Source organism: Sturnira hondurensis, unplaced genomic scaffold (assembly GCF_014824575.4).
Source record: "Sturnira hondurensis isolate 20B ecotype Veracruz unplaced genomic scaffold, ASM1482457v3 Scaffold0021143, whole genome shotgun sequence".
NCBI lineage: Eukaryota > Metazoa > Chordata > Mammalia > Chiroptera > Phyllostomidae > Sturnira > Sturnira hondurensis.
The window spans coordinates 24296855-24323212 of record NW_028093774.1 but is presented as its reverse complement, the minus strand read 5'-3'; the positions used below and the strand labels follow the sequence as shown (position 1 = coordinate 24323212).

At 45.0% G+C, this 26358-nt stretch overlaps 1 protein-coding gene across 1 annotated transcript; it reads right to left on the bottom strand.

The window, feature by feature from the left end:
• Window positions 1–1143: 1143 nt before the first annotated feature.
• On the bottom strand, window positions 1144–26358 carry SLC10A1 (solute carrier family 10 member 1). The gene is made up of 5 exons (XM_037031717.1): window positions 25658–26358; window positions 13859–14069; window positions 6807–6985; window positions 4749–4945; window positions 1144–3002 (listed from the first exon to the last, which is right to left on the bottom strand). The coding sequence occupies exons 1-5, from the start codon at window positions 26011–26013 to the stop codon at window positions 2845–2847; spliced, it is 1101 nt and encodes a 366-aa protein (XP_036887612.1). The 5' UTR covers window positions 26014–26358; the 3' UTR covers window positions 1144–2844.

Here is a 26358-nt window from a genome sequence, read left to right as displayed (position 1 = left end):
GGATAGAGATCTTCACATAAGGTTTTTTGTTGTTGTTTTTAGATAAATGCACGTGAATACTTTAAAGAGGTTCGCATGCTTTTTCTTTTAGTCCTGAGGCGTAGGTGTGACAATATCTGTGTAGGGGGAAATAATAGTGAAAGCTGCTAAAGGTTCTCTATCTTTATTAAAAGTGTTAGAGCTTGCTGTCTGCAGGTAATGAGCTATTTCTTATCAGGAATCTCAGAGACTAGATCTTTTTAGTCATCTGAGTGCTAGGCTAGATACATATTTGGGAACTGAGTAGCAACATTCACTGAATCTAAGGAAAACTACTTACTGTATACCACCATTTCATTGGAGGAAATTCAAGACCAAAGAGAAAAGCAAGTAAATGGACTGATACTGGAACCCAGAAAGTCTAAATTGCAGAATTCCAAAATCAAATGAGTGCTAACTGTCCTAGCCCTACAGGGGTTTTGAGGAAAGCACTAGAAACATTGCTTTTGTTTTCCCCAGAGAGATTCACTAGGGGAAGTTGTTTGTATTCAAAAGCTTTTTGGTGTACTGGCATGATGGCCACTTGCCTCTATTGAAGACAAGAACCTGGGCCATAAAGTGTGAAGGCGATTCTGGGGGAAGTGTACGTGGTATGCTTGAACTTGGATGGAGGGCACTGGCTGTATTTGAAATGGCAAAAGCTCGTTCTTTTCTGTTTCTGAAGGCTGTGTGAGTCAGCCAAGCAGTTGCAGGTGGCTTACTGTTGGGTTGGCTAAAACTACCTTTATTTTCAGTAAAACGACATTTTTCATTTTCTCCAAAAACTTTATTGATTTGGATACTCGAAGTATGTTGGTTATCTCCCTTGTATAATGTTGATTGTTCTCAATTAACATCTCAATATGATTGTATCAGCTTCAACATGTCTACGTGACTTGAGCATTGTCCAGTAGGAAAATGTCCAGCGTGAAACTTTGCAAACCACTTCTGACGTGTTTGATCACGTTTCACACGGCACCTTCTCCATTCACTGCACAAATCTTTTGGGTTCCAGTTGTGTTGTTACCTTCCTTGAAATATGGTATGCTGAAGTTGTTGGTATTTTCTTTCATTTCCAGTGTTAACAATGGCTACACAAAAATTCAGTTGTTAAGGTTTTTAATAAAAACGGACACTGATAGAGCTGTCACGATACAACAAAATTGTTTCAAAGTTGAGATCTACTAGAGCTATCTTAAAAACCAAATGAACTTGGCCAACCTGATACTAGAAATAATTTAACACAGTGAGGCAATAAAATCAGAGCCTCTAAACAAATGGTAGAGAAGATGGAGGTGGTTTGAACCAGCAAGTTGGCCTAAATTCTCAGATCCTGGACCTGAGAAATCACGAGGAGTGTGGGTGTGAGCCTAAGCAGTTTTTTAAGACCTGTCTTTGATGGCATAGTGCAACTTTTGTGTTCTGTGTATTTACATATTCTATTTATCTAGTATTTGGGGTAACATCTTTATCTGTAATGTATTTTAAAGTGTAGTTAGTATACAATATAACCTCAGGTTCAGGGATACAATATAGTGATTCAACATTCAACCTTACAATGTGGTGCTTGCTTCGGCAGCACGAACACCTTAAAATGTGAGCACAGTAAGTCCAACAGTGTCTCTCCATGTGGACTCAGCCACAGTATTAATATTTCCACCTTTTTTACCAACGGTAATATATAAGTCTAGCCTTCCCCTCCTCTAAAAGCTAAATTTGTTCTCCTTTGTTGTAGTTAGCCTAGTTTCCTACCAAACGATGTCTGTTAGATATCGGAGAATATTTAAGTAGCTAGGTCAGTGTATAATATGTAAAATAAGTGGTAGACCTTTTAGTGGCCCAGATTAGTGATTCTTCAGTTTGCATGGGTACTGGGAATATAGTCTTGGACATTTGCCAGACTGGCATCCTGAAATCGTCATAGTTTCAGTTGTATCTAATCATTAAATGATACAGAATCACAGTAGTTAGTCATGGTCAGCAGTTTGCCAGTGCTAATATTCTTTCATCTTTGGCCTAGTGCTTGTTTACACATGAGCAGTGTGCAAACGTTTAAATTTCATTAGAGGAAATTTGAATTTTAAGAGTTCTAATTTGAGTATTTTCTTTGAATTGAGAAACCACTCTGACAGTAGCTTAAACTCTGAATTTTGAGGGAGCATAATGTGGAAACCATTGATAACTAATGAACTGATGTGAGACTATTAGATTAGTGAAACAATTCTGTTGACTTTTGTATTTCTTGTTGCCTGGCTCTTGTTATAAAGTGTTTCCCCTTCTACTTCTGGGATTATATGCTTTCAATTCATTATGGCTGAGTTTTTGAGTTTGTCTCGACTAATTGCTCTTGCATATATATTATCACATTTGCTTTTGTATACTTGGTGTCATGCTTGTATTCTCGGGAATTTTAATCCCAGTAGTGATGTTAAAAGGAAGCAATGGTATCTGAACTTTTAAGATTATTAGAAAAGACTTCTGAAGTCTACAAGTCTCTGAGCATTTTTTTTTTAAGTCATAAAACTTGGAATAGGATTTGGATATTTGATTTTTAGGAAAGCATTTTTAACTAGTTTAGAAATTGGGCACTGTTCTAGAGATGAAGGGGCAAAAGGCAGTTTTGGTTCCTTTCATAGGGGTGTCATTGAACAAGTTTGGTTTTTAACAAGTACCAAATTCTGAGCTGGGGGTAGGTGAGCCTTTTAGGTTAGATACCCCCGACCCTCTGTCCTCCAGGCAAGGCTCTTGATGATCCTGGGACTTCGTGCTGGAAATGTTGGAGAGACTCAGACACTGCTGGTGTGCTCACCAGGCCGCTTTCTCCTCTCAGTTTACCACACTGGCTTTCCACGTCACCTGACCGGAATCCAGGCCACCGGGGCAAGGTGTAGAAGAGGAGCACTCCTCTTTTGGGTTACCATTTCCCAGAGCGGCTGGAGTGGTTTCTTCAGTCGTAGCAGCTGTGTAGATCATTTTTGTTTTATCTGTGAAGTTGAAAAGGATTATGGGTGGGGAAGAAGAATGAGAATTGTTAATACAAAGCTTATTCGAATTGGAAGATAAAATACCAACTTACCCCTAAGGTGGGCTCTTTGTTCCCATCTCTCTACCACCTCTCTTCTCGCGATGTAACTCGGAGGGAAGATGTGCTTTCCCTCAATCTCCCTACTGGTACTAGAGGTCACGAAGGCCTAGTGAACAGGATGTTGACTCTTGACGACCCCAGCTCCAGCTTCCTGTCCATGCAGTGCGGTAGGGAGTTGCATTTAGTGAGGTGGTTGACTGCATTTGGGGAGCAAGGAGGGGTCAGGGAGGAAGGGCCCTTAGGCGAGTCTTCCACAGTGTTTCCATGCCCCCTGCTACCCTATTTGGTTGGTCGGTTTGTCTGCTTTTCCTGGCTGTGTGGCTGTGGCCAGCAGCCGTGAAGACAGGAGTCGGGGTTTGCCTTCCCTGGTCTCCCGTCTCCAGAAGGGTATAGGAGTCAAAATCGCAAACCCTTTACAGATTCTTCACCCTGAGTGGTTGCTTGGGCCCTTAGTCCACAAAGTAGAAATATTATCCACTCTTGCTTTTTAATTTTTTGTTGAAGTGGGTGGAGACTGCCATGGGCCATGGATTTCTTGAGTTGCTCTTAAAAATAAGTATCAGACTAGGTTTTCTACAACTCCACTAACTAACATATTGAACTAAGACCCACAAAGTTGTTCTGAGATGTGGTGAGCTGTTTATTGGTTTCTTTTTGGCTGCTTGATGACCAAGGTTGAACTTTAGATGATTGTGAATTGGCATTTGCCCACTACAAGATAATCTCACCAGGGGAAGTTGCATCTTTCTCCCAGGGTATAAATCAGTCCCTGGAAAAAGGGAGTGATTTATACCCTGATTTTTCCTAGCCACCTGGGCGTCTAGGAAAAAGGTCTCCAAGCAACCCTCAGTTTATTTTGTGGGAATAGGATTTTAAGGATTTGAGTGATTAACAATATACTGATGTTTAGAATATAAAATAATGTTTCCAAGTAAGTTTGTTTCCTGGTTTGGGGGGAAAAAAGGTTAAAGTCCACTTTGAGGGAAAGACTGAGCTTTCTTGAGTTTTGAGTATATTTTGAAGAGAATGAAATGATCTGAGCCTCTCAGAAAATAGGTGCTATTTGGCTAGGAAGTTATTAACTAGTAGGAATCAGATTAAGGTAAAAGTCAGATCAAACTAGATTATTGTGATAGCTACTGTTCAGTCAATTTAAGTTACTGTGTGACAAGAATTGGAATTCTGCTTTTGGATGCAGGGCTATGGGGCTGCATCGCTTTAATGTTCTCCCTCAGGCGGGGGTGCCTGTGATGCTGGGGCTCTCACCTGGTTCCCGGACACGAGAACCTGGTCCTAGAGTACAGACCTCCTGAACTCTCGCGGAAGGGGCCCTCTCACCCAACTAATGCCTCACCACTATCTAATGGCTGGGAAAGTTCTGTCCTGCATTCTCCTCCTGAGCGTTCTTTACGGTCTCCTCAGTTAAAGCAGCCCACCATCCTCAGTCCCATGAGGCCAACTCCATCTGAAACAGAACACAGTGAATGACGAAGCCTCGGCTCTTCGAGATCCCTTTGTGCTTCCTTATGCTTTCTGTTTCCTTCGACTTGATAAGAATGATAGCCCCATCCGAAAGGTCCTTGCCAGAAGCTGGATTGCCTCCAATAGGAGAACAGATGTCCAAGGGGAATAAGTCAGTACTCACCCTTGGGATGCTTGATTTTCTCATAGCACCAGAAGAGGGCAATGATGAGAAGCCCTTCTCCAGACTGGCAAACCATGTAGAGGAGAGGGAAGAAGAAAAGTGGTCCGATGACTTCAGGAGGGAAGGCCACATAAAGGATGGTAGAGCAGAGTTGGACATTTTGAAACCCAGTCTCCATGCTGACAGTGCGGCTGCATCTGTAGGTTAAAAAAAAAACAACGACCCCATATCCCCTCACAAAAGAGGCATGAGTTGCAAACTCACTTTCTTACCTCTTCCTTCCCAGATACTTTAAGACCCACCAAACACCTCAAGACAGGCAGGTGATAGTGTGCCAGGGTACGGGTGCGTGGGGTTTCAAGAAAAGCCACATTGACGCGTCTCAAAATCACTGATCCAGCCTTGTGGAAGATGGTGCCTAGTTGGTTCGTGTTGCGAGTTTTTATAAGATCATTTTTTATTATCTTGGAAATCTACAGTTTGTGCACTTTTGTGGGGTCACCAAATTAAAATTTGGAGCAATGTCCAGCTGGTGAAGGATGAAAGGAAGGTGTTGAGTCAGTTTTCCTCAGTGGCCTGTTACATTGGGCATACAGACAGTACAATGAGAATTTCAACATTCAGTGGAAGATTGAAATGTCTGGGGGCCTTGTTCTGTCCCCAGGATTCTGGCTTGGATTCCTTGAACTCCAAAACATGTAATGACTGGGAAAATAAAAAAACTTGATTGAAAGATTTACTACTCATCTTTGGAATCCATTCTCTTGGTTTTGTAGTCCATTTTATGGATTAAGGAATGGGATTTTCACAAGTAATGGAAATACACTAAGTGCACTGAATTGCAATCAGTGTATTAAAATAGTCGTTGCTCGCTAGTACCCTGAGCGCTCTCCGGGCACGCTGTGGGGAAGGCTGCTGTGAAGGTTGGGGCGCTGTGGTCTGTACGAATCACTGCGTCTCTGAAAATCCACATCAAGTGGTCACGGCAGCCTTTCAACTCTGCTTTATTGCCATGTGTTACATCCTGTGGTAGCTTGTTAGCATGTTTTAAACATGATGCTTTTTTTACTTAAAAAATAAATGCTTTTTTAAATTTTAGTTATCACTTACAGTTGACATTCAGTTTTATTTTACATTAGTCTCAGGTGTACAGCATAGTAGTTAGACAATTATGTGATTTACACAGTGATCCTCTGGCACCGTAACTATTGCAATACTATTGACTGTATTCCCTATGTTCTGCTTTACACCCCTGAGACCATTCTGTGACTACCAATTTATACTTCTTAAACTCGTCACTTTTTTCACCCAGCCCCCAACCCCCTCCTATCTTGCAACCTTCAATTCATTCTCTTTATGGATAATTATTTTTAAGCTATATTTTTAAAACCCTTTTTTGTTTTTGTTGGGGGGGAAGGTGCTGGGGTGCTACTAATGTGTAGGCTCCTGCATAAGCGTTTGCCTGTGCTTGAAAAGAGCACGGGTTCCTGGAATGTTCTGGTCTCTGTGGATGGAACCTGATGTTCCCATACCGGGCTTGCCAAGCCACCTGTTCTGTGAAAGTAGCAGCTGTTCCCAGTTGTATTAGACAACAGCTGAGGTCCCAGCCACTGCAGCTCTGAGTGCCCCTCAGCAGAGCCGTCACTGGATGGTGTCCTTGTCCAGGCAAAGGAGGAGGAAAATTGGAGAGGGAGAATATGATCAACCCTTGTCATGATGCCATGGAGATACCCTGGTGCCATTAGCTACCAGGAGTTTGGGCAGGAGCTGGAACCTAGGCTCTGGAGGGAGCGCTCTGCCATGAGTGGGACTTGCCGTGAGTGCCATGCTGTTGCTTCCTAGGTGATCAGAGAAATGCCGTCCTTCTCCGGATTAGTATTTGTAAACCATTCTCTTCCTTCCCAATATCTCTATAGCTCCAAGTCCCTTGTTCAGTCGATGCATTTGGACATAATTGCTAGGAAAATGCCTTCCCCCAGACCTCAGATCTCCTCCTCCTCTTCCTGAGAGACCAGGACAAAGGTGAGGCCTGTGAAACAGACCTAAGGGAATACTTACGGTCCGCTGAGGCGGAAGAGAACGGAGAGAAGGTAGCCCATCAGGAAGCCAATGAGGGGCATCAGGGAGGAGGTGGCCCACAAGTGGGGTGTCATGACAAACATGATGCTTCTGCCCACATTGATGACGGAGAGCACGGTGGTGGCCACGCCGAGCGAAAGCGTCATGATCATTCCTCCCTGGGAAGGAGGACAAGGAGCAGGGGCAGTTATTAGCAGGGCAGTGGGGATACGGAGGCACTGAGGGGCGTGGGAACCATTTTATTTGAAATTGGCATTTGAAGTAGAAGTGACTACAAAAGGCCTTTGTTTTCCATCTTTTGGAATTCTTGTCAGTAGATAGGAAGGACAGAGACCTGATTAGCACTTGTTACTAATGACTAAGCCAAGTACAGTGTCAGCTTGACCTCTCTGGAGAGTGGATTTTCAAATACGTGCTCTGACCGTGAAGGAATGAGACTGTTCAGCCCCCTTGCAAAGTGGTCCTTGTAAATGCAAAGTTCTCTTGCAAAGGCATCAGCTCTAGAGCTGGTATACACAATCCAGCAATACTGGCATGGCTCCAGATATTTTGGAACTTACTCAGTGTCGTTATTAGAACCTGTCATCCTTGTCTCAAGTAGGATTTCCATTACAGGAAGGGACCTATCCATTTTTGGATGAATTTGACTTCTAGAAGTTGCCAAGAGTCATTTGAAGTGAAGCTAGTAAACAAACAAGTTGCATCATCAAGTCAGGTAATGTGGTTGTAGATCCCAAATGATGTATGACTGTAAAGAGTCGAGCCTACTTTCTCTAGTGACCTGCAAATTGTTTAGGAAGGAAGTCCCCAAAAAGAGCTTCAGGGACATCTTGGGTCATGATGGCATCATCCAAAACAATACAGGTGTCCACCCTGTCCCAGGTGAGTTCTGTGGAAGCAACATTTATTGCTTTTAAGAATATTACAATTAAATTCATGTAAATTCATGTTAATATTTAATATGAAAGCCACCCTTTGTTTTAAAAATTTTAGTTGCATCTTACCATTTTAATTTTCAAGGTAGATTTATAATCTGCATTTTGGAGAATGTCACACTCCAAACTGATAAAGTATATGCACAAATTGAAGGCTCTTTGTCTCATTCATCTTTTAAGTAAAGATATATCAAACTTTTTTTTGAGCTTATCATGTTAGCGTGTAATGATTATAGGTGTTGGTTCAGTTTTCAGTTCATTCACAGATGTAGCATTTGATACCCCCTTGTGCCATTTTTTAAAATTGTGGTAAAATATAACACAAAAGTTGCCACTTAAATGATTTTTTAGTGCACAATTCAGTGGCACTAATTACATCCACAAATTTGTCCTGGTAACATTTTAACACTTATTTTGCTCAAATTTTAGCTGCACAGTTTTGCATCTCTGTGTTTTTAATCGATGTTCCACCCGACGGTAGCCATGTAAAACCTCACCTGCACCCACTAATTCCCATCCCATGTCAGGAAGGAGTTTCACAGGTCTCTTCAATAACCACAGGCCTCAAGTTTTACTGAAAGACCCGACACTGATGCGGTGCTCAGTTTGCTCAGTTTGTTCCTGCATTTTGAGTTGATTTCTCCTTTTGGCTTTTTCATGGTCTTCCACCGAAAGACCAAAGAGTTTTTGGCCCCCGCCCCCCAAAATGGAAAAATGGAGGGGGCATTGGGCTACAGGAATTGCCCAGGAACCCAGAAGCCCTTTTTCTCTGGGGGCATTCACTCGCTTGCCCTGGCGCCCTTTCTCCCGCTCTTATGGGCTGCTGAGTGAACTTGAACGCAGACTTCGCTGTGACCCGGGTGTGAAAACTGGCTTAGCTGGCCTCCAGATGTGTAACCTTGGCTGAGTCACTTAGCCTCTCTGAGGTGGGTGGCACAGAACCTGCCATGTAAGGACCACCCACTAAACTGTAGCTCCCGTTACTCGTAGGCAAAGGAGAGGAAACCAACATTCCAAAGTTTCCTGTGCAGTCAGGCCTGCCCTGTGTGGAAATCTCATGTCCATGCCCTCCTGCTGAGACGAGAGGCCACAGGTAGAGGCTTCTCCATCAGTCACTGTGTTTTTCTTTGGTGCCACTGGACTTCACTACCTTGTCAGGTGATTGAAACTACGGCGAGTGCCCATTCATGGGGAGCCAATTCCTCCAGCTTGACCCAGGACGTGACCTGGCCCAAATTATTCCCACAAAGGTGGCCTACACAAGTTGGTGAGTGACCCAAGTAGTCACATCCTCTCATTCCAGGAGTTTTCAGACTTACAGGGAAGCAGGAGGAGATGCACGTGTTGAAAGACACAGAAGCCTGGGAGCAGTAGGGGCCGTAAGTCGGCAGAAGCCATGCGGCGAAGGAGAGCCAGGTCAGCACACCAGCAGCAGCAGGTGGAGGAAGCGTGGGTAGAGTGGTTGAGTCAGTGTAATGGCTGGACCCTTACTAAGGCATGGTGGTTGGTTTTTGGTAAAAGTGGCTCCCGTCCGTTTTGTGCTTGGGTCCACCAACCACAGAGCCTTGAATAAACCCTTGCGGGGGAAGGTAAAGTGTTGCATGAACTGCCGTTCCAAACAGGCATTCCTGAGATCATATCATGGCGTATCTGAATAGGACCTCCTGCTAGGAAATGCAACTGGTTGAACAGAGTTTGAGAAGATAGCTTTTGCTAGAGACAGTTTTTAGGAGTTGGATTATTTTGAGATGAAAATTTCTAGGAGGGTTAAGTATGCAAACAGGCTGGGATGATCATTAGCCCATTTTTCAGCTCGAAACTCAGTTTATTTTTGGAGTGGGGAGATGAAGCATGAACCTAGACCTCCAAGAGCCATGAAAGCAAGGACCTCAGCCTTGGCCTTGTGACCACACTCTTGTCTCTGCATCCTTGGGGGTGATTTCTACTGGGGGTTATTTGATAGATGGAGCTGCTGACCTCTGGTTGTTTGACCCTGGAGGCACAGCCTTGGTAAATTGGGTCTAGATGTACACTATCCCTGTTTTTTTAGCCCAGGTGTATTGTAGCCCTTCTAATGTTCTCTGGGGTGAGTTTAACTCCATTTTTACTGTGGAGTTGAGCAGTGGATATGCAGCACAACAGGAGCAGGAGACTGGTTGATGACCTTGACTCTGCCAAGTAACTTTCTTGGGCCTCAGTGATTCTACCTGTTAAATGGGAATAAGGCAGGAGAATGAACTTTATCTTGAACCTTGTAGCTTGAAGATCTGAGATTCTTTTTTCATCCTTGGAATACTTTTAATTAAAGTTATTCTGAGGTAAAAAGGAAGTATATGTTCTTAATCAGTTGCACGTGGGGTTCTAGTTATTTGGTTTTCTCGTCTATAAAATGGGGGAGGGTAGCCCTGACCAGTGTGGCTTGCTTGGTTAGAATGCAGACCTGTACACCAACGGTACATGTACTTAGGTTGTGGATTCAAACCCCAGCCAGGGTGTGTATGGGAGGCAACTGATTGATGTTTCTCTCTCACACTGATGTTTCTCTGTCTCTTTCTAAAATCAATAAACATGTAAAAAGTAAAATGGGAAAGGGTAGAGTTGCATTAAATCATCAGGTTACATGGCATTTTTATATTCTGTGATTTTTTTCTTTAATTCTTGCTGGAGGACTTTTTAAAAAAATTGCTTTTGTGGAGAGAAAGGGAAAGAGGAAAGAGAGAAACACTGATTGGTTGAGAGAGAAGCATGTGTTGGTTGCCTCCCATACACGCCCAGACTGGGGATTGAACCCGCAACCTGGATGTGACCCCGATGGGGAATCGAAGGCCCACCGTTTCGGATATGAGATGATGCTCCAGCAAGCTGAGCTGCACTGGCCAGGCCTGTTCTGTGATTTTTTTTCCTTTATTGCTATACTCCACACACTATCTTGAATAAATGAAATGGTGGGCACAAACACATTTCTGGATTTTTTTCCCCACTGCTAATATGTGGGAGAGATAGAACTTGCTCTTTTATTTCTTTATTTATTCTCCTGCACTAGGGGCCCTGTGATAGGTACTGGGATTGGGTGTTAACATACAGCTTTAGGAGCTTTCTTCATGAGGAACTCGAGATGAATGGGGAATAAAAACAAACAGGGGTTTATAATACAGTGTGATAAGTGCTGCCGTGTCAGTGTTGGGTGTTGCGGGAGTAAACGGGACCAGCATCCTGGCCAGGCTTTCGAGTTAAGGAAAACTGCCTGGAGAGGCGCCATTTGTGCTGAATGTGAAGGGTGAGCACGTGTGAGCCCAGTGAAAGGTTGTGGATGAGGTGGAACTTGGAGAGGGGAGTGTTCCAGGGAGGGGAAAGGGCATGTGCGAAGAAAACAGACTAGACTGGGGAGGTCCACTGAGACCAAATCAAGAAAGGCTTGAGGACCCACACTAATGAGTTTAAACTTTATCTTGGGGGAGAGTTTGTACTTTCCACCCTCAGGTTAAAACTGGGTCAGGGAGCCAGGTTAGAAGAGTATTTCAGTTGTGAGGGACTAGTGGCCTGAACGAAGACCGTGGACACAGGACAGGGAGGAGGGGATAGATTCAAGCAAAAGCAGATAGAACTGACAATCACTGGTTAGTGTGAGTGGGGAGGGAGGGGGGACATTAAGAATAACTTTCCAGTTTCTGGCTCAGGCAGCTGGGCACGCTCAACTCCAGTCATCGAGATACTCAAGGGGGAAAAGGGTAAGAGCAGGCTTGGGGAGGAGCTAATTTTAATTTAAGACATGCCAAGTTTTAGATGCCTGAAGCATATTCATGTAGAAAGACTGGAAAGCCAATAAGTGGATTCCAGAGTCAGGAGAGAGGTGAGGGCTGAAGAGGCTGTTTTGCAAGTCATCTCAGCTCGTAGATGTTTGCTGAGATGGGCTGGACCTTGTGGTGGGAAGACCCTGGGCTAAGGGAAGCCTGGCAAGAGAAGCAGAGAGCTTGAGCTGAATACAGAGAACTGGTACCAGGGAGACTCATAAAGGGAATCTGAAAAAAAGCACCAGAGAGGTGGTGGGAAAAGCTGGAGCACCCAGTCCCTGAGGCTGAGGGCAAAGGCTCTTGAGAAGGAGCTGCATAGTCTGTTGGATTTGGTGAAGAGAGTGGAGCAAGTGGTCGTCAGGATGCCAAGTGGATGGGAGACCAAGGAGGAGAGAAGAGAGGGACTCACATTACTGACACTAGTTGTGGAGGGCTTGGTTACTGGGGAGAGCAGCCCTGGTAGTGGTGTGCTGGGAGAAGAAGCCATGAGAGAGGGTGGGGTTGGGGGAGAGGTGTTTCCCAAAGTGTGGTTAAGAAGGGATTTTAAAAAAGGCAAAGCCCCCACTGCTGTGGCTCAGTTGTTTCGAGCATTGTCCTGTAAACTGAAAGGTTGCAGGTTCACTTCCTGGTCAAGGCACTTACCTAGGTTTCAGGTTCGTCCCCCATCCAAACACATATGAGAGGCAACCGACTGATGTTTCTCTCCTACTCTCTCCCCTCCCTCCCCCTCTCTCTAAAATCAATGAGCATGTCCTCAGGCGAGGATTAAAAAAAGATAAGAGAGGGCCCTGGCTGGTGTAGCTCAGTGGATTGAGCACGATCGCGGTTTGATTCCCAGTCAGGACACGTGCCTGGGTTGCGGGCCAGTTCCCAGCGGGGGACTCATGAGAGGCAACCACACATTGATATTGCTCTCCTTCTCTCCCCCTCTAAAAATAAATAAATAAAATATTTTTCAAAAAAGATAAGAGAAGTGTGACTCCATATCAAGGCTGGTTGTGAACAACGAATACAGAGATGTTCTAGAAATGAGAGCAAGGTGGGGGAGACCACGGGGGGCTAAGGCACATGGTCAACAAAAGGAGGTCTCTGAGAAGCGAGGGTGGAGAGAATAGAGGATGCCATCCAGAGCGGAATAAGGCGATCAGCATGGGCAGGAGCGGGAGGAGTGGTGTCCATGGCTTTCAAACAGGTGGGAAGGGGAGCTGTGGCCCCAGTATTAGGACTGTGCCAGGACAAGGGCAAAAACTACTCTGACAATGATAGTGTGAAAATCCGGTAGGTAACCTTGAAAACCTGAGCTGCAGCTTTTTTTTTTTTTGTCTCAAGGCCTAAGCTGCTGCTGAGCCTTGGCTTCCAGATAGCATGCTCTGCAGCCAGGCCCTGGGGCAGAGATCCAGGGGCAGCATGGAACACACCCTCAGTATGTCAGGAGGCAGAGCGTTCCCAGGGACAAGTGATGAGCAGTGAGCCAGAGTGGACACTGACAGGGACCGAGCTATAAGGTCACAAAAGTTGGCAGAGGGACCATGGTTGCATTCCAAGAGTTTGTGATTCTTCCAAGGGCAAGGTGGTGGCCTGATGCTCTGTCTGTGACCACAGCGCTCCCCCAACCCCGTGGGGTCCTACTCATGCACCCCCTTCCCATCCTACTCCTGAAATGCTGGGAATGTACACCCTGCCTCTTCACCTGGGCTCCACCCCTCTGGCTTCTTGGTGAGGCAGCCAGGTTTGTGTTAGCTCCCCCCATTCAGGCTTGTCCCTAGGCTTACCCAAATCCTATATTTGTTCATGTTTTGGCTCAAGAGTGTCCACTCTAGAAGACCTTTCTGGGCTACCTGGCCCTCACTAACTTCCTTGCATTCTGCCAATGCTTGATTGATTGCTGTGTTGGGTCTCGTTTCTCCTGTGTTATTTCACTTTCTGCAAACTGTCTGTGAATCCTCAGAGGATAAAAAATCTAGTAGGTGTGTAATAAAAATTTAATTTAATTTAATTATTAAACTAATGATAATACCTTATAGTTGTGTAGGGTGTTTTATTTTTCCCTCTTAACTTTTTGAAAGTATTCTCAGGTACTTTTAAGTGGGCATCCCAATAGTAGACCTTTGTTCTCTTTTCTTTTTCCTCTCCTCTCCTCCCCTCCTCTCCCCTCCCCTCCCCTCCTCTCCCCTTCCCTTCCCTTTTCCTTTTTTGTAAACAAGGAAAAAACCAACACAGAAAAAAGCCCAAATGACTTGTGTCAAGCAGTATGCTGAGACAACGGTGGCGATCTTGCTCCCCACCCAAGCCCGCAGATTCTTACCCTGATGACGTAGCGTACATATTGTGGCCTTTTGCTGCTGAGGAAGATCCCTATGGTGCAAGGGGTGAGAATCAGTATCAGTGATGTCACAATGCCTCCATAGGGTATCTTGTTCCTCAGGCTCCCATCATAGAGTCCCCTGGAGTAAATGTACAGGAGGAGGGGCATCATGCCCAGGGCAAGGAAGGTGGAACAGGTGGTCATCACAATGCTGCGTGGGAGACATAGAAACAGACAGACAGCCAATGAATGACTGCCGGCTATGTGCCAGACACTAGGCTAAGCACTTTACATATATTGCTTCATTTTCTTTTCCTGGTAGCCTTAGGAGGTAAGCATACAGTCTCCCTTTTGCTAATAAGGAAGCTAAGGACGAGAAGAGTCTGACTTGTCCGGGATCAAGCAGGTAGTAATGGCTGGAGGCAGGATTTGCCCCCAGGTCTGTCCAACTGCTGGAGGCAGGTCTGTCCAATGGCTGGAGGCAGGATTTGCCCCCAGGTCTGTCCACCTAGGGACTGAAGCACCTAGGGTGCTTTTGCTCTGAGCAAAACTCCTTTTGCTCTGAGTTCTTGCTACAGGCACAGCCCATTTAGAAGAAAGCCAACTGTGTGACTTCATCATTCTGACTGCCTTATCCCACTGGACCGCAGAGCAGCACCTGGCCCCCGGTTGTGTCTGTCTTAGAGCCTCAGGGGTGGCGGAACATAGTTGTCATGTCCAACTGAGAGAAGAATGAACTGTATCAAGAATTAACTGTATTTTCTCTCTTGGAGATTTTGAGTGTGAGAGACGATGGCAGAGCATGTGGTCTTTAAGAGTTGGGGGTGGGGTGGAGGTGGGGTGGCCCGGCAGTCCCCAAAAACATGCAAAGGAAAAGTAAACAGAGACCATGATCAGAGGGACTATAAAAACAGCAACAGTAGAATGTGCTGCATAAATGACCAGACAACCTGGTCATCAGAGCTGCTTTGTATCTCAGTTATGGTTCTAGTCCCCAACACTGGTAGTTTTCATGTTCTTTCTGGTTTATCCTTACATTCTTTAAATAAACTGAGCATGAGTCTCAGAGCCTGAATAACATACCATCCCAGCTCTAATTTATATCCTAATTGTCCTATTACCATTTCCATTCAGAATCTAATATATGTTCATCCCAGGACCCTGTATTGGCAACATGCCTTCCAGAAAGACCAGCTGGGAGAACGAAGCTGCTAGGGAACATTCTTGGATTTGTGGACACAGACCTTTCCCTATATGGCTCCGGCTTCCGTTCTAGCAGGACCTGAGGATAATCACTGCAGTGTGTATCCCTCCTCTCCGCAGCCCTATACTCTATCTACACTCCTCTATTGTTTCCATCAAGGTGAACTGTGGCTTAAATGAATGTCAAGTACAGCCTAGTACAAACAGTCCAGAGTATAGCCATGAAGAACAGCAACAGGGAGAGGTTCACAGGAATAAGAAGCTGTCAGAGGTGAGAAGACACCTTCAAAGAATATTGCGTGCTGAATAATGGGGAAACCCTCCCTTATGAATACCTGAAACACTTAAGTACATGCTGGAGCTTGTAAGAAAGTAAGGGAGGTTTCAAGGGATCAGAAACAAGGAAAGCAAAGTAAATAAGTCTTCGCCTTAAAGTTGCACATACTTTACTTACTGAAATATATGAAAAGGCAGTTTAACCATGGGCTAATTAACGTAAACAAGAGTTAAGTTCCTACAGCACCTTGCCAATGTTGTAACACAACACTGTTGGAAGAAACGTTATTTGTTATTTGAGGACCCACTGTAGTTACTGGGTAAACTCGTGTTGAAGCTACACTATGTGGAGGGGTAGGAAGCAGAGTGTTAGTTCTGGTAATCTGGAGGCTTAGGTTTTAATGCCTAAGGGACCAGATTTGAGATTTTAGGCTTCTGAAAAGAGAGTTGAAACAGAGAGATCAATAATAAAAAACAATTTGGAAAAATGAAACATCTTATTATCTCCTGGGTCAAATATGAAATAATGAAAAGAAAATATTTGGAATAGAATATACTATAATACATATTTAAAAACACATGGGGAGCGCCAGCTGTTGTGGCTCAGTGGATTAAGTGCCAGCCTGCAAACCAAAGGGTCGCTGGTTCAATTCCCAGTCAGGGCACATGCATGGGTTGCAGGCCAGGTTCCCAGTAGGGGGTATTCTAGAGGCAACCACCCATGGATGTTTCTCTCCCCTCTGTCTCCTCCCCTTCCCCTCTCTTTAAAGATAAACAAATAAAATCTTTAAAATAAAAATAAAAACATGTGGGGAGATGATCTTGGATTAGGCAATAGTTTCTTAGGTATGACACCTAATGCATGAATGACCAAATAAATTTGACTTCATCAAACATAAATTTGACTTCATCAAAATTAAAAACCTGTGTGCTCCAAAGAACACTATCAAAAAAGTCTCCCACATGGGGGAAATTATTTGCAAAGCGTATGAGGGTTTAGTATCCAGAATATATAAAGAACTCTTACAACTTAACTCATAAGCCCTAAGTAATTGAATTTAAAAATGGGAATGGACTTGAATGGACATTTCTCCAAAGAAGATATGCAATTGGCCAATAAGCATAAAAGAGAAATAAAAGTCAAAACCATAGTGAGATACCATTGCACACCAACTGGTGTGGCTGCAGTAAAATTGCTGGCTAGGTCTTGGCAAGGGTGTGGAGAGATTTTAATTTTCATATGTTGTTGATGGGAAACTATTTTCCACCGTGGAAAATAGTTGTCAGCTCCTCAAAAAGTGTTGTCGTATGACTGAGCAATTTCATTTCCCAGGCATATATATATATCCAAGAGAAATAAACATATTTCCACACAAAAACATGGATACTAATGTGTGTAGCAGGATTGTTCATAATAGCCAAAAGTGGAAGACAATAAAAAATTCATCAGCCCTGGCTGGTGTAGCTCAGTGGATTGAGCTCGGGCCTGGGAACCAAAGGAGCGCAGTTCGGTTCCCAGTCAGGGCACATGCCTGGGTTGCACGCCAGTTCCCAGCAGGGGACACATGAGAGGCAACCATACATTGATATTTCTCTCCCTCTCTCCTTCCCTTCCCCTCTAAAGATAAATAAATAAAACCTTTTAAAAAATCCATCAGCTGATAAAAGGATAAGGATATGGTATGCCCATACAACCGAATAGTACTTGGCCGTAAAAGCAGTGGGAAGTACTACTACAAGCTGTCACTTGGGTGAACTTTGAAAACATTATGGTAAGTGAACCAGGCAGAAACATTGAAGACCCTGTATGGTGTGATTCCATTTCTTTGCCATGTGTAGACGCAAAAATCCAATTAGTGGTTGCCAGGGGTTGGGGTAAGGCAAGAATGGAGAGTGAGTGCTACTGGGCATAGGGTTTCTTTCTGGGGTAACTAAAATGTTCTGGAATTAGGTAGCAGAGATAGTTGTCCGACCTTAAGAAGATACTAAAAACTACTGAATTATACACTTTACAAGGGTAAATTTTTTTTTAAAAGATTTTATTTACTTATCTTTAGAGAGGAAGGGAAGGAGAGAAGGAGAGAAACATCAATGTATGGTTGCTTCTGGTGAGTCCCTTGCTGGGAACCGGCCTGCAACCCAGGCATGTGCCCTGACTGGGAATTGAACCGCGATCGTGTGGTTCGCAGGCCCGCGCTCAATCCACTGAGCTACACCAACCAGGGCTACAAGGGTAAATTTTATGATGGTATGTGAATTATATCTCAAAAAATAAGTTAATTTTAAAAAGCTGGGGAGCATCTAAATTAATTCTTAGAGAAAAATTGACAGACTTAAATGTTTATATAGGAAAATCAGAAAGACAAACAAAAATCAATGAGCTAAGCATGCATTTCATTTCAGAAACAAAGTAAACCCAATGAAAGTCCAAAAAAGAGAATATTAGAGATCAAAGAATAAACTTTAAAAATTATATAAATTGAGAGGACCAATTAAACCAAAAGCAGTTTGTTTTGCAAAGACCAATGAATAGACACTGCTGGTGAGACTTATCAAAGAAAAGGAGAGAAGGCACAATTGAAGATATTAGGAATGAAAAAGGGAACATAATTTTATATACAATTTTATACTTTTATTTTTTCAATTTAGATTGAATGAAAAATTTCTTGGGAAATATAATTACAAAAACAAATTCAAATATAGCCAAAAATCTGAATCAACTTAGAACCAGAAGGATATTTAGTAAGTTTTCTGAAACCTATCATCTCAACCCCACATGGTTTCACAGTAGAAATGTTCAAGGTGTAGATAGTCCCAATATTATACAGGGAATACGAAAAGGGAGAACATACCCCCTTTTGTATATAAATAACATAATTTTAGAACCAAAGCTGGAAAAGAACATTATGAGAAGGGGAAATTAGTAGCCATTCTCACTTATGAACATAGAGGCAAAAATAATAAATAAAACATTAGCAAATGAATCTAGCAATATTTTTACAAAATAATACAATGAACAAAATGGGTTAATTCCAGCAACATAAGAATGGTTTAACACTAGGTAATCTACTGATACTGTTATCAGTAATATATAATATATAATAATAGTATCACTATTATTGAGTTAAAAATGTTATAAGCATTTTACAGGCAGAAAAGTGCCTTTTAACAAAGTTCAATGTACATGCATGCTAAAAATTAGCACACTAGCTACAGAATGAAAATTCCTGAATCAAAAATCTATAGGAGACAGTAAACTCAGTGGCGAAAAATTAGATGAATAAAGCAAGGATGCCATTTATTATCAACTGTGTTGTAAATGATATTACATATAGGTCATTGTTAGCACAGCAAAATGAGAAATAGAAAAGATATAGAAATGAGAAAGGAAGAAATTAAATTTTCATTCTATGCCAATGATAAGACTGTCCACACAAAAAGTCCAAGTGAATTTCAGTGATAACTAGTAAATAAGAGAATCCATGTGGTTCTGAATACATTAACAACATAAAAAATTTACTGAGTCTTGCTATAATAGAAAAAATAATTATTATATGATTTCTAAAATGTACCATTTACAATATTCACAAAACTATAAAATATTTAGAAATGAATCCAAAAGAGGTAAGCAAAATTTTTACAGGATGAATGAGAAAACTTCATAAAAAGGTATAAAATAAAGCCTAAGTAAAAGAAAAGCTATAAGTTTTCATGGATGGGAAGACTAAATATTACAAAGATGGCCTCTAAATTTATCTATAAATTTAATGCAAATTTAACCAAAATGCCAGAAACATTTTTTGTAGACTTGAGAGCTAACCCCAAAATTCAACTGCAATAGTAAGAGGTCAAGGGTAACTACTGTAATTTTCAAGAACAAGTTAGGGGGACTCACCTTTCAGATATCAAAACCGATTATGAAGCTGTAATTAAGAAAGTGTGGAGACTAATCAGACTTCCGCCAAGATGGAGGCATAGGTGGAAACACTGTGCCTTCTCCCACAACCAAGTTTGGATACAACAAAAGTTTTGGAGAACTAAGACACACCCAGAGACCAGAAAACCGAATTATACGGAAGTCCGACAGCTACGAACCGTTCAACGGGGACGGTAAGAGAGGCAGAGCCAGCAGCGGAGCAGGGTCGGGCAGGACAGACCTAGGAGCGCAGGCAGCCCGGACCTAGTCGGGGTGCGGGGCAGACTGACCAAGGTCGTACATTCGCGCACAGTGAGACGGACCACACAGGCCCCAGGGGGCGAACCCAGTGGTGGAGGGCTGACAGCGGTGGCACACTCGCGTGCAGTGGAGCGGGGCGCGTGGCCCTGGTGACGGTGGTGGCTGCGGTGCTGGTGGGGGTCGCGGAGGCGGGCGCCAGAGGGAAGCCATTGTCCCTCTTTGACCCCGCCCCCACATACAACGTCACAACCCAGCGACTGAGTTGCCCTGCTCTGGTGAAAACCTAGGGCTCCGTTCCTGCTACTTAACAGGCACGAACAGCCCAAAAGATGGTGCAAGAACTCAAAGTCCCAGAGCCAATAACTCTAAGCGACCAACAGATTGCCAGCCTCTCAGAAGCCCAATTTAAAACACTATTTATCAGGATGCTCACAGAATTGGTAGAGTACAGTCACAAATTAGAGGAACTTAGTCACAAATTAGAGGAACATATGAAGGCTAAACTAATTGAAATGAAGGGAGATGTCCAGGAAACCAATAGCGATGGAAAGGAAAATGGGACTCAAATCAAGGGAGTGGACCAGAAGGAAGAACGAAACATCCAACCAGAAAATAGTAAAGAAACAAGAATTCAAAAAAATGAGGAGAGGCTTAGGAACCTCCAGGACATCTTTAAACGTTCCAACATCCGGATTATAGGGGTACCAGAAGGGGGAAAGAAACAGCCACGAGTGGAAAATGTATTTGAACAAATAATAAAGGAGAACTTCCCCAGTCTGGCAAAGGAAATAGACTTCCAGGAAATCCAGGAAGCTCAGAGAGTGCCAAAGAAGTTGGACCCAAGAAGGAACACACCAAGGCACATCATAATTACATTAGCCAAGACTAAAATGAAGGAGAGAATCCTAGAAGCAGCAAGGGATAAGGGGACAGTCACCTACAAAGGAGTACCCATCAGACTGTCAGCGGATTTCTCAAAAGAGACCTTACAGGCAAGAAGGGGCTGGAAAGAAGTATTCCAAGTCATGAAATCCAAAGACCTACAGCCAAGATTGCTTTATCCAGCAAAACTTTCATTTAGAATGGAAGGACAGATAAAGTGCTTCTCAGATAAGGTCAAGTTCAAGGAGTTCATCATCACCAAGCCCTTATTATATGAAATGCTAAAGGGACTTATATAAGAAAAAGAAGATGAAAAATATGAACAGTGAAAGGACAGCAAACACACAGTTATTAACAACCACACCTAAAACAAAAGCAAACCAAGAGGACAGCTAGATCAGGAGTGGAACCATAGAAATGAAGAACACATGGAGGGTTAGAAACAGGGGGGTGGGAGGAGGAGAAGGGGGGAGAAGGCACAGAAAATAGCATAGATGGTAGGTAGAAAATAGATAGGGGGGAGGGCGAGAATAGTGGGGGAAATATAGAATCTAAAGAACTTGAGACACGTGGTTATAAACTAAGGGGGGAGAATGGTGGGGGAGGGAGTGTGCGGGTGGAGGGGAATGAAGGGGGGAATAGAACAACTGTAATGGTATAATCAATAAACTATATTTTTTTTTAAAAAAAAAGAAAGTGTGGCCCTGGCTAGTGTGGCTCAGTGGATTGAGCGCGGGCCTGCGAACCACACGATCGCGGTTTGATTCCCAGTCAGGGCACATGCCTGGGTTGCAGGCCAGTTCTCGGTTCCCGGCAGGGGACACACGAGAGGCAACCATACATTGATATTTCTCTCTCTCTCCTTCCCTTCCTCTCTAAGATAAATAAATTTAAAAATCTTAAAAAAATTAAAAAAAAAAAGAAAATGTGGTATCGTGCACGGAGAGCCACAGAGACCAGTGGAAGAGAAGAGGGATTTCAGACACAAATGCATGCATGTCTGTGACTCTGGTCTGTGGGGGCAAGGCATTACAAACTACTACAGAAAAATGCACTCGGTGGTCCTGGGTATTTTTTCTATCATATAGAAAAGGTAAAATTAAATCTTGGCATACATAATACGTTCTAGATCAACTGAAGATCTCCGTGTGAAAAGCATAACTTTAAAACTTTTCAAAGAAAATGTAGGGGGATATCTTCATGACCTTGAAGGTAGTAAAGAACTTTTCAAAGGAACCCCAAAAACACAAACTGTCAAGGAAAAATATTGGTAAATTTGGTTAAATCAAAATAAGTACTCTGTGTCAATAAGACATTATTATAAAAATGTAAAGACAAGCCCCAAACTGTGAGTAGACTGTTGCAACATAGAAAAAAACAATGCAAACCACAAATTAAGAAAAAATACAACAGACTGGTAAAATAGACAAAGAACATTATTTCTAGTTGAGGACACCCAAATGGCCAGTATACATTTAAAAAGGCGCTAGACCTCCCATGAAATTAAATTCACAGCCGCCGTGACCCAGGTTAATATCACCAGGTGGCACGAATGGAAAGTCTGACGCTCCCCAAAGTGGATGAAAACATGGAAAAAGCGGGACGACTGCTCAGAGACTATTGTAGAGGGTGTGTGAACCGCACAACCCAGCTGCCCTGCTTCTGAGATACAGCCTCTCCCTCCCATGTGAGTGCGGGGCACATGCACAAGGCTGGTCAGGGCAGGCAGCCAGCCAGACGTGTCAGCCATGTGAATGTCTGACAACAGGAGAATAGATAAACACAAACAAACTATGCAGCAGTCCAAATGCACAAAGGTGCAATTTTGTTTATATGCCAACATCTCAAAAAAAAAAAAGCAAATTGTCAAGTGACATGGGCAGTATGATATAGTGTGTATGAAATTTAAAAATGTACCAATACTATTCACAGTGTATCTTGTTTATGAATTGGTACATCAGCAGAAATGGTATAAATGATACTATAAAGGTGCTAAATTCCGGGAGGTGCCCCCGGGGGTCGGGATGGGGGGCGGTTGAGATTGGGGAAGGGCACACAATGCTAGCTGTTGATCTCTTCTGAGGAGAAAGGCTGCGCCCACAGGTGGGCTTGTTTAGATGTCCTTTAGCAGAGGAGTCACGCTTACTTTGGCTTGGCAGGAATCCGCTCTGGGACTTGGTGTTCTTTGTGCCTGCAGGGGGTGTGGGAGCCAGGTTGTAGACACTCAGGGACCACTGTAGACAGTGCTGGGCCCTGGTCAGGGACACCCACAGCCTGACTTGCTGGAACCTGTGACTGATGTGACCCTCAGCTCACCCTGAAGGACTGGGATTGGCAGTGGCTTGTCCAGACCCTCATTCCGAGATTATTGGAACCCATTCCATAGTAGTAACACTGTGGACGTGGTTGCCTCTCGGGGAGCTGGGGGCCAGGAGGAGAAGAGCACATTTGCTTTTTTATTCATCCTTCCCTTGTCAGTTCTCAGAGCACCGCACACACCCTGCTCCTGGACCTCTCTGCGGGCTGTGTGTCGGGACGGGCTTTGAGCCCTGGTCCACAGAAGCAGAAGCTGAGGGAGCTGCAAGGGGCCCTGGCAGGGTCTCTGTGGGAACCCGAATGGCTTCCGTCTCCTCCGGGTTAGGTTTCCCATGTCACGGCGGGTAGAGCTGTGGGAATCCTTGGGTTGTGTCCATGTCTGTTGTTCCCACAGCCAACAGGTGGCTCTGGGGTCCCTGCTGTGGGCTGGGTCAGGGGGAGCAGATGAACTTGGACATCAAATGTGTTCAAAGGGGTCCAGTCCCCTCTGTCACTCTGTCCCTGACAAGCTAAGCTTGCTTCCACTCCGGGGATATTTTCTCTTGCCTGTGTCACCTGCATTTTTTGGAGCTTGTCTAAGGGGCATCCTTGAGGAAGGAGCTGCCGTGTCTGGCTGCCTTGCAAGGTCCAGCTGGTGGCCCAGCCTCGCGGAATGTGCCTGGCACCTGTAAGTATGGCCGCCCTAGCTGTGAGACAGTGTCACCTGGAGGAGAGAGCCCACATCTGGCTCCTGACACCACAGGCCCACAAACTCTGGGAGACTTCTGGCAAGTCCCTGGACTCCAGCTTCTCGTGGGTCAGGTGGAATCGCTGTCATAAGACACCCTCCTCTAAATGGGAATAGGATAACGTTATGCTGAGAGAGGTCCTGGACTGGTAGCCTTTCTGTGACATCTGGCCCTCTGACATGTCCAGTTTAGCTTGCATGGTATCTTAAACATTTTTGAATAGTTGCCAATATTTAAGAATTTGAAGACTTCAGATAAAAGGGGAGTCTCTACCTTTTCTGGAAAAGCAGGAAACTGTGCTGCTGGTGGCTTCCCCCAGACAGGAACACACCCGTGGCGTCTGCCCTGAGTAGCAGGGCCACGCCCTCGGGGCTGGCTGCGGGCCTCCGGTCATTTTGTTCGTTTTTTTGTACGTGCCTGACCCTGAACACATTCGAACAAAAACACAGGCTTTGGAGCCCCAGACTCTGTTTCCTCACCTCTAAATGGGCCCTTAGACAGCACCCTCTCACAGGCTGCTGTATGAGGATGCCAGGTGGAGTGCTCAGGGCAGTGCTGGCTGGTCTTTATTGTCAGTATCATTTTCATAATTAGAATACGTGCAACAAATTGTCCTAGAAGAACTCAAATTGGAATACACAGTCTGGTAACACGTGGTGGTTGATGATAGGATTCTCACTCCACAGTGGGGTCTGCAAGGCTTAAGGTGCGTGGGAGGTTCGTCTGAGGGCAGCGGTCCTCTGGGGGAAGGTGGCTGTTCCTGCAGAGCATCATCTCATCTGGGTCTGGATAGAAGTGACAGTCTCCTAGGCCCCAGGCACAGAGGCTGAGCAGGAGAGTGTAAGGGGTTACAAGCCTGAGTCACTAGAGGCTCGTGGGTGGAGGCCTCAGAAATGCAGACCTCCTTAGTACCCATTGGCCCAAGGACCTAGATTATCTGGTCACTGATCCTTAAGAACTCCCCCATTGTCCTTTAGACTGTCCTACCCACCCTCTGCTGTTAGTACAGATCCAAAAGCCCTTAGGGGACCCCTTCCCCAACACTGAACTCCTGCGTCCCTTCTAAACCAGAATTAAGGTATAGTCTGGGTTTCTCAGGACACAGGGACTGAGATGAGCCTTGTCCCGGGGCTACACCGAGGCCAAGGGTTTGCTCTGCAGCAAGAAGGATTGAGAGTAGACAGAGGGAAGAACTTCCTCACAGTGAGGTGGTTGGACATTGGCTATGTTCCCGTGGGAGCCTGTACAAGTCAAGCCTGTTCTCCCATTGACTACCTCAGTGAGGGTGAACCCTATGGGTGGGGACCCCAGAGCCACTCAGATGGCGGGTCCTGGCAAACCTCCAGCATCGCTCTTTGTTTTTCATTTAAAAATCGGCCCTGGCCTCACTTGGCGACACCAGCAGGGGGTGCCTCCCTTGGTTATGTGGACTGTCTGAATCCCCTGCTTTACTTGGCATAGAAAAGAGTCTCCACTGAGGACCCAACCGAAGGGCACTGGCTTGACTGAGGCTTAGATGGAGGCAGGCACTCCTGCAGGTGAGTTTCCTGCCAGCGATGGGAATGCTGCTGGCGCCCACACCCCGCCCAGGTTTGGCTGAGGTCAGGCCCAGCATGACCTGGCAGGTACTGGGAAACTCTCGGATCTACACATGGAAATGTTCCCACATCTGATGGGAGGATGGGGGAAGTTAAGAGGAGACATTCCATCTGCCTGGAGAGTTGGGAGGGGGTTTGGAAATTCCTGCTTACGATGCAAGAATTGGAGGCGCCCATTTGGTGCCAAGCCACCTTGATCTCCATGAAAATGTCTAGAGCCAACCTGCACCCCCTTTCAGATCTCTGGCCTCAAAGTAGACAATTTACTCACCATCCTAGGCAGGTAAAGGTTTCCAGAGGCCCCTTTGGTTTACTTCAGCACTCCTTTAAGATAATTCTTATATCCCACTGGAGATGCCTCTGGGGGTCACAGGGTCTCCAGGATGTCCCTGGACCAGCTTAGTCTCTTAGGCTTGGTGTTTTCACCAAGACATACCTCATCTCCTGCCCCCAGCCCAGCACAGACTCTTGACAATAATGCCTGCCACCTCCTGCCCTAGCATCTGCCTAACCCTCACTTAGTCCCTCTCCTGTCTTTAGTCCAGCTTTCCCCCTTGATTGTGACACCTCCAATGTGGTTCCTGTCCCCAGGCTACTCCCTCCTCATCCCCAGTCCTACCTGAGGTTCATGTCGCCCTTCAGAGCCAGACTGAAGAGGTTGGACAGGTTCCCTCCAGGGGAACAGCCACAGATCAGGATGGCCAGCGCCTCGGCGTTGTTCAGCTGGAAGATCTTTCCCAGAACAAGGGCAGTGAGGGGCATTATGCCATACTGCGCCACCAGGGCAATGGCCACCCCCTTAGGCTTCCAGAAGTGAGCCTTGATCTTGCTGAACTCCATGGTGCAGCCCAGCGAGAGCATCATGGTGATCAACATGAGCACCAGTATGATGCTCAGCGCCAGGTCAGTGGGGCGCTTGCCGAAGTTGGGTGGCAGGGAGAAGTTGAACGGGGGAGACACATTGAGGGCCTCCATCCTCACGCAAGGCCAAGAGACTGGCGCACCCTGGCTCCTTCTGCCGCTCAGCCCTCACCAGGGAACCTTTCTCAATTACCTCCCAGGGCAGAGTTTCAGGTCAAGCGGACCTGGAGCAGGTCTGATGTGGTCTACTCTGGCAGGCTGTCCGGGCCAGAATGCAAATAGAAGGATTGTGCAACTGGTTGTGGCCCCAAAGGGGAGGCAGCCCAGAGCTTTATCTGCTGTCCTGTCTCCTACAAATTCCTAGACCTTTCCTGGTGCCACTCCCACCCCCTCCACCACTTTGCTGCGTCTGGAACAAGCAGCCTTATTTCTCACCTTTGCCCCTCGCCGAGCACTCCC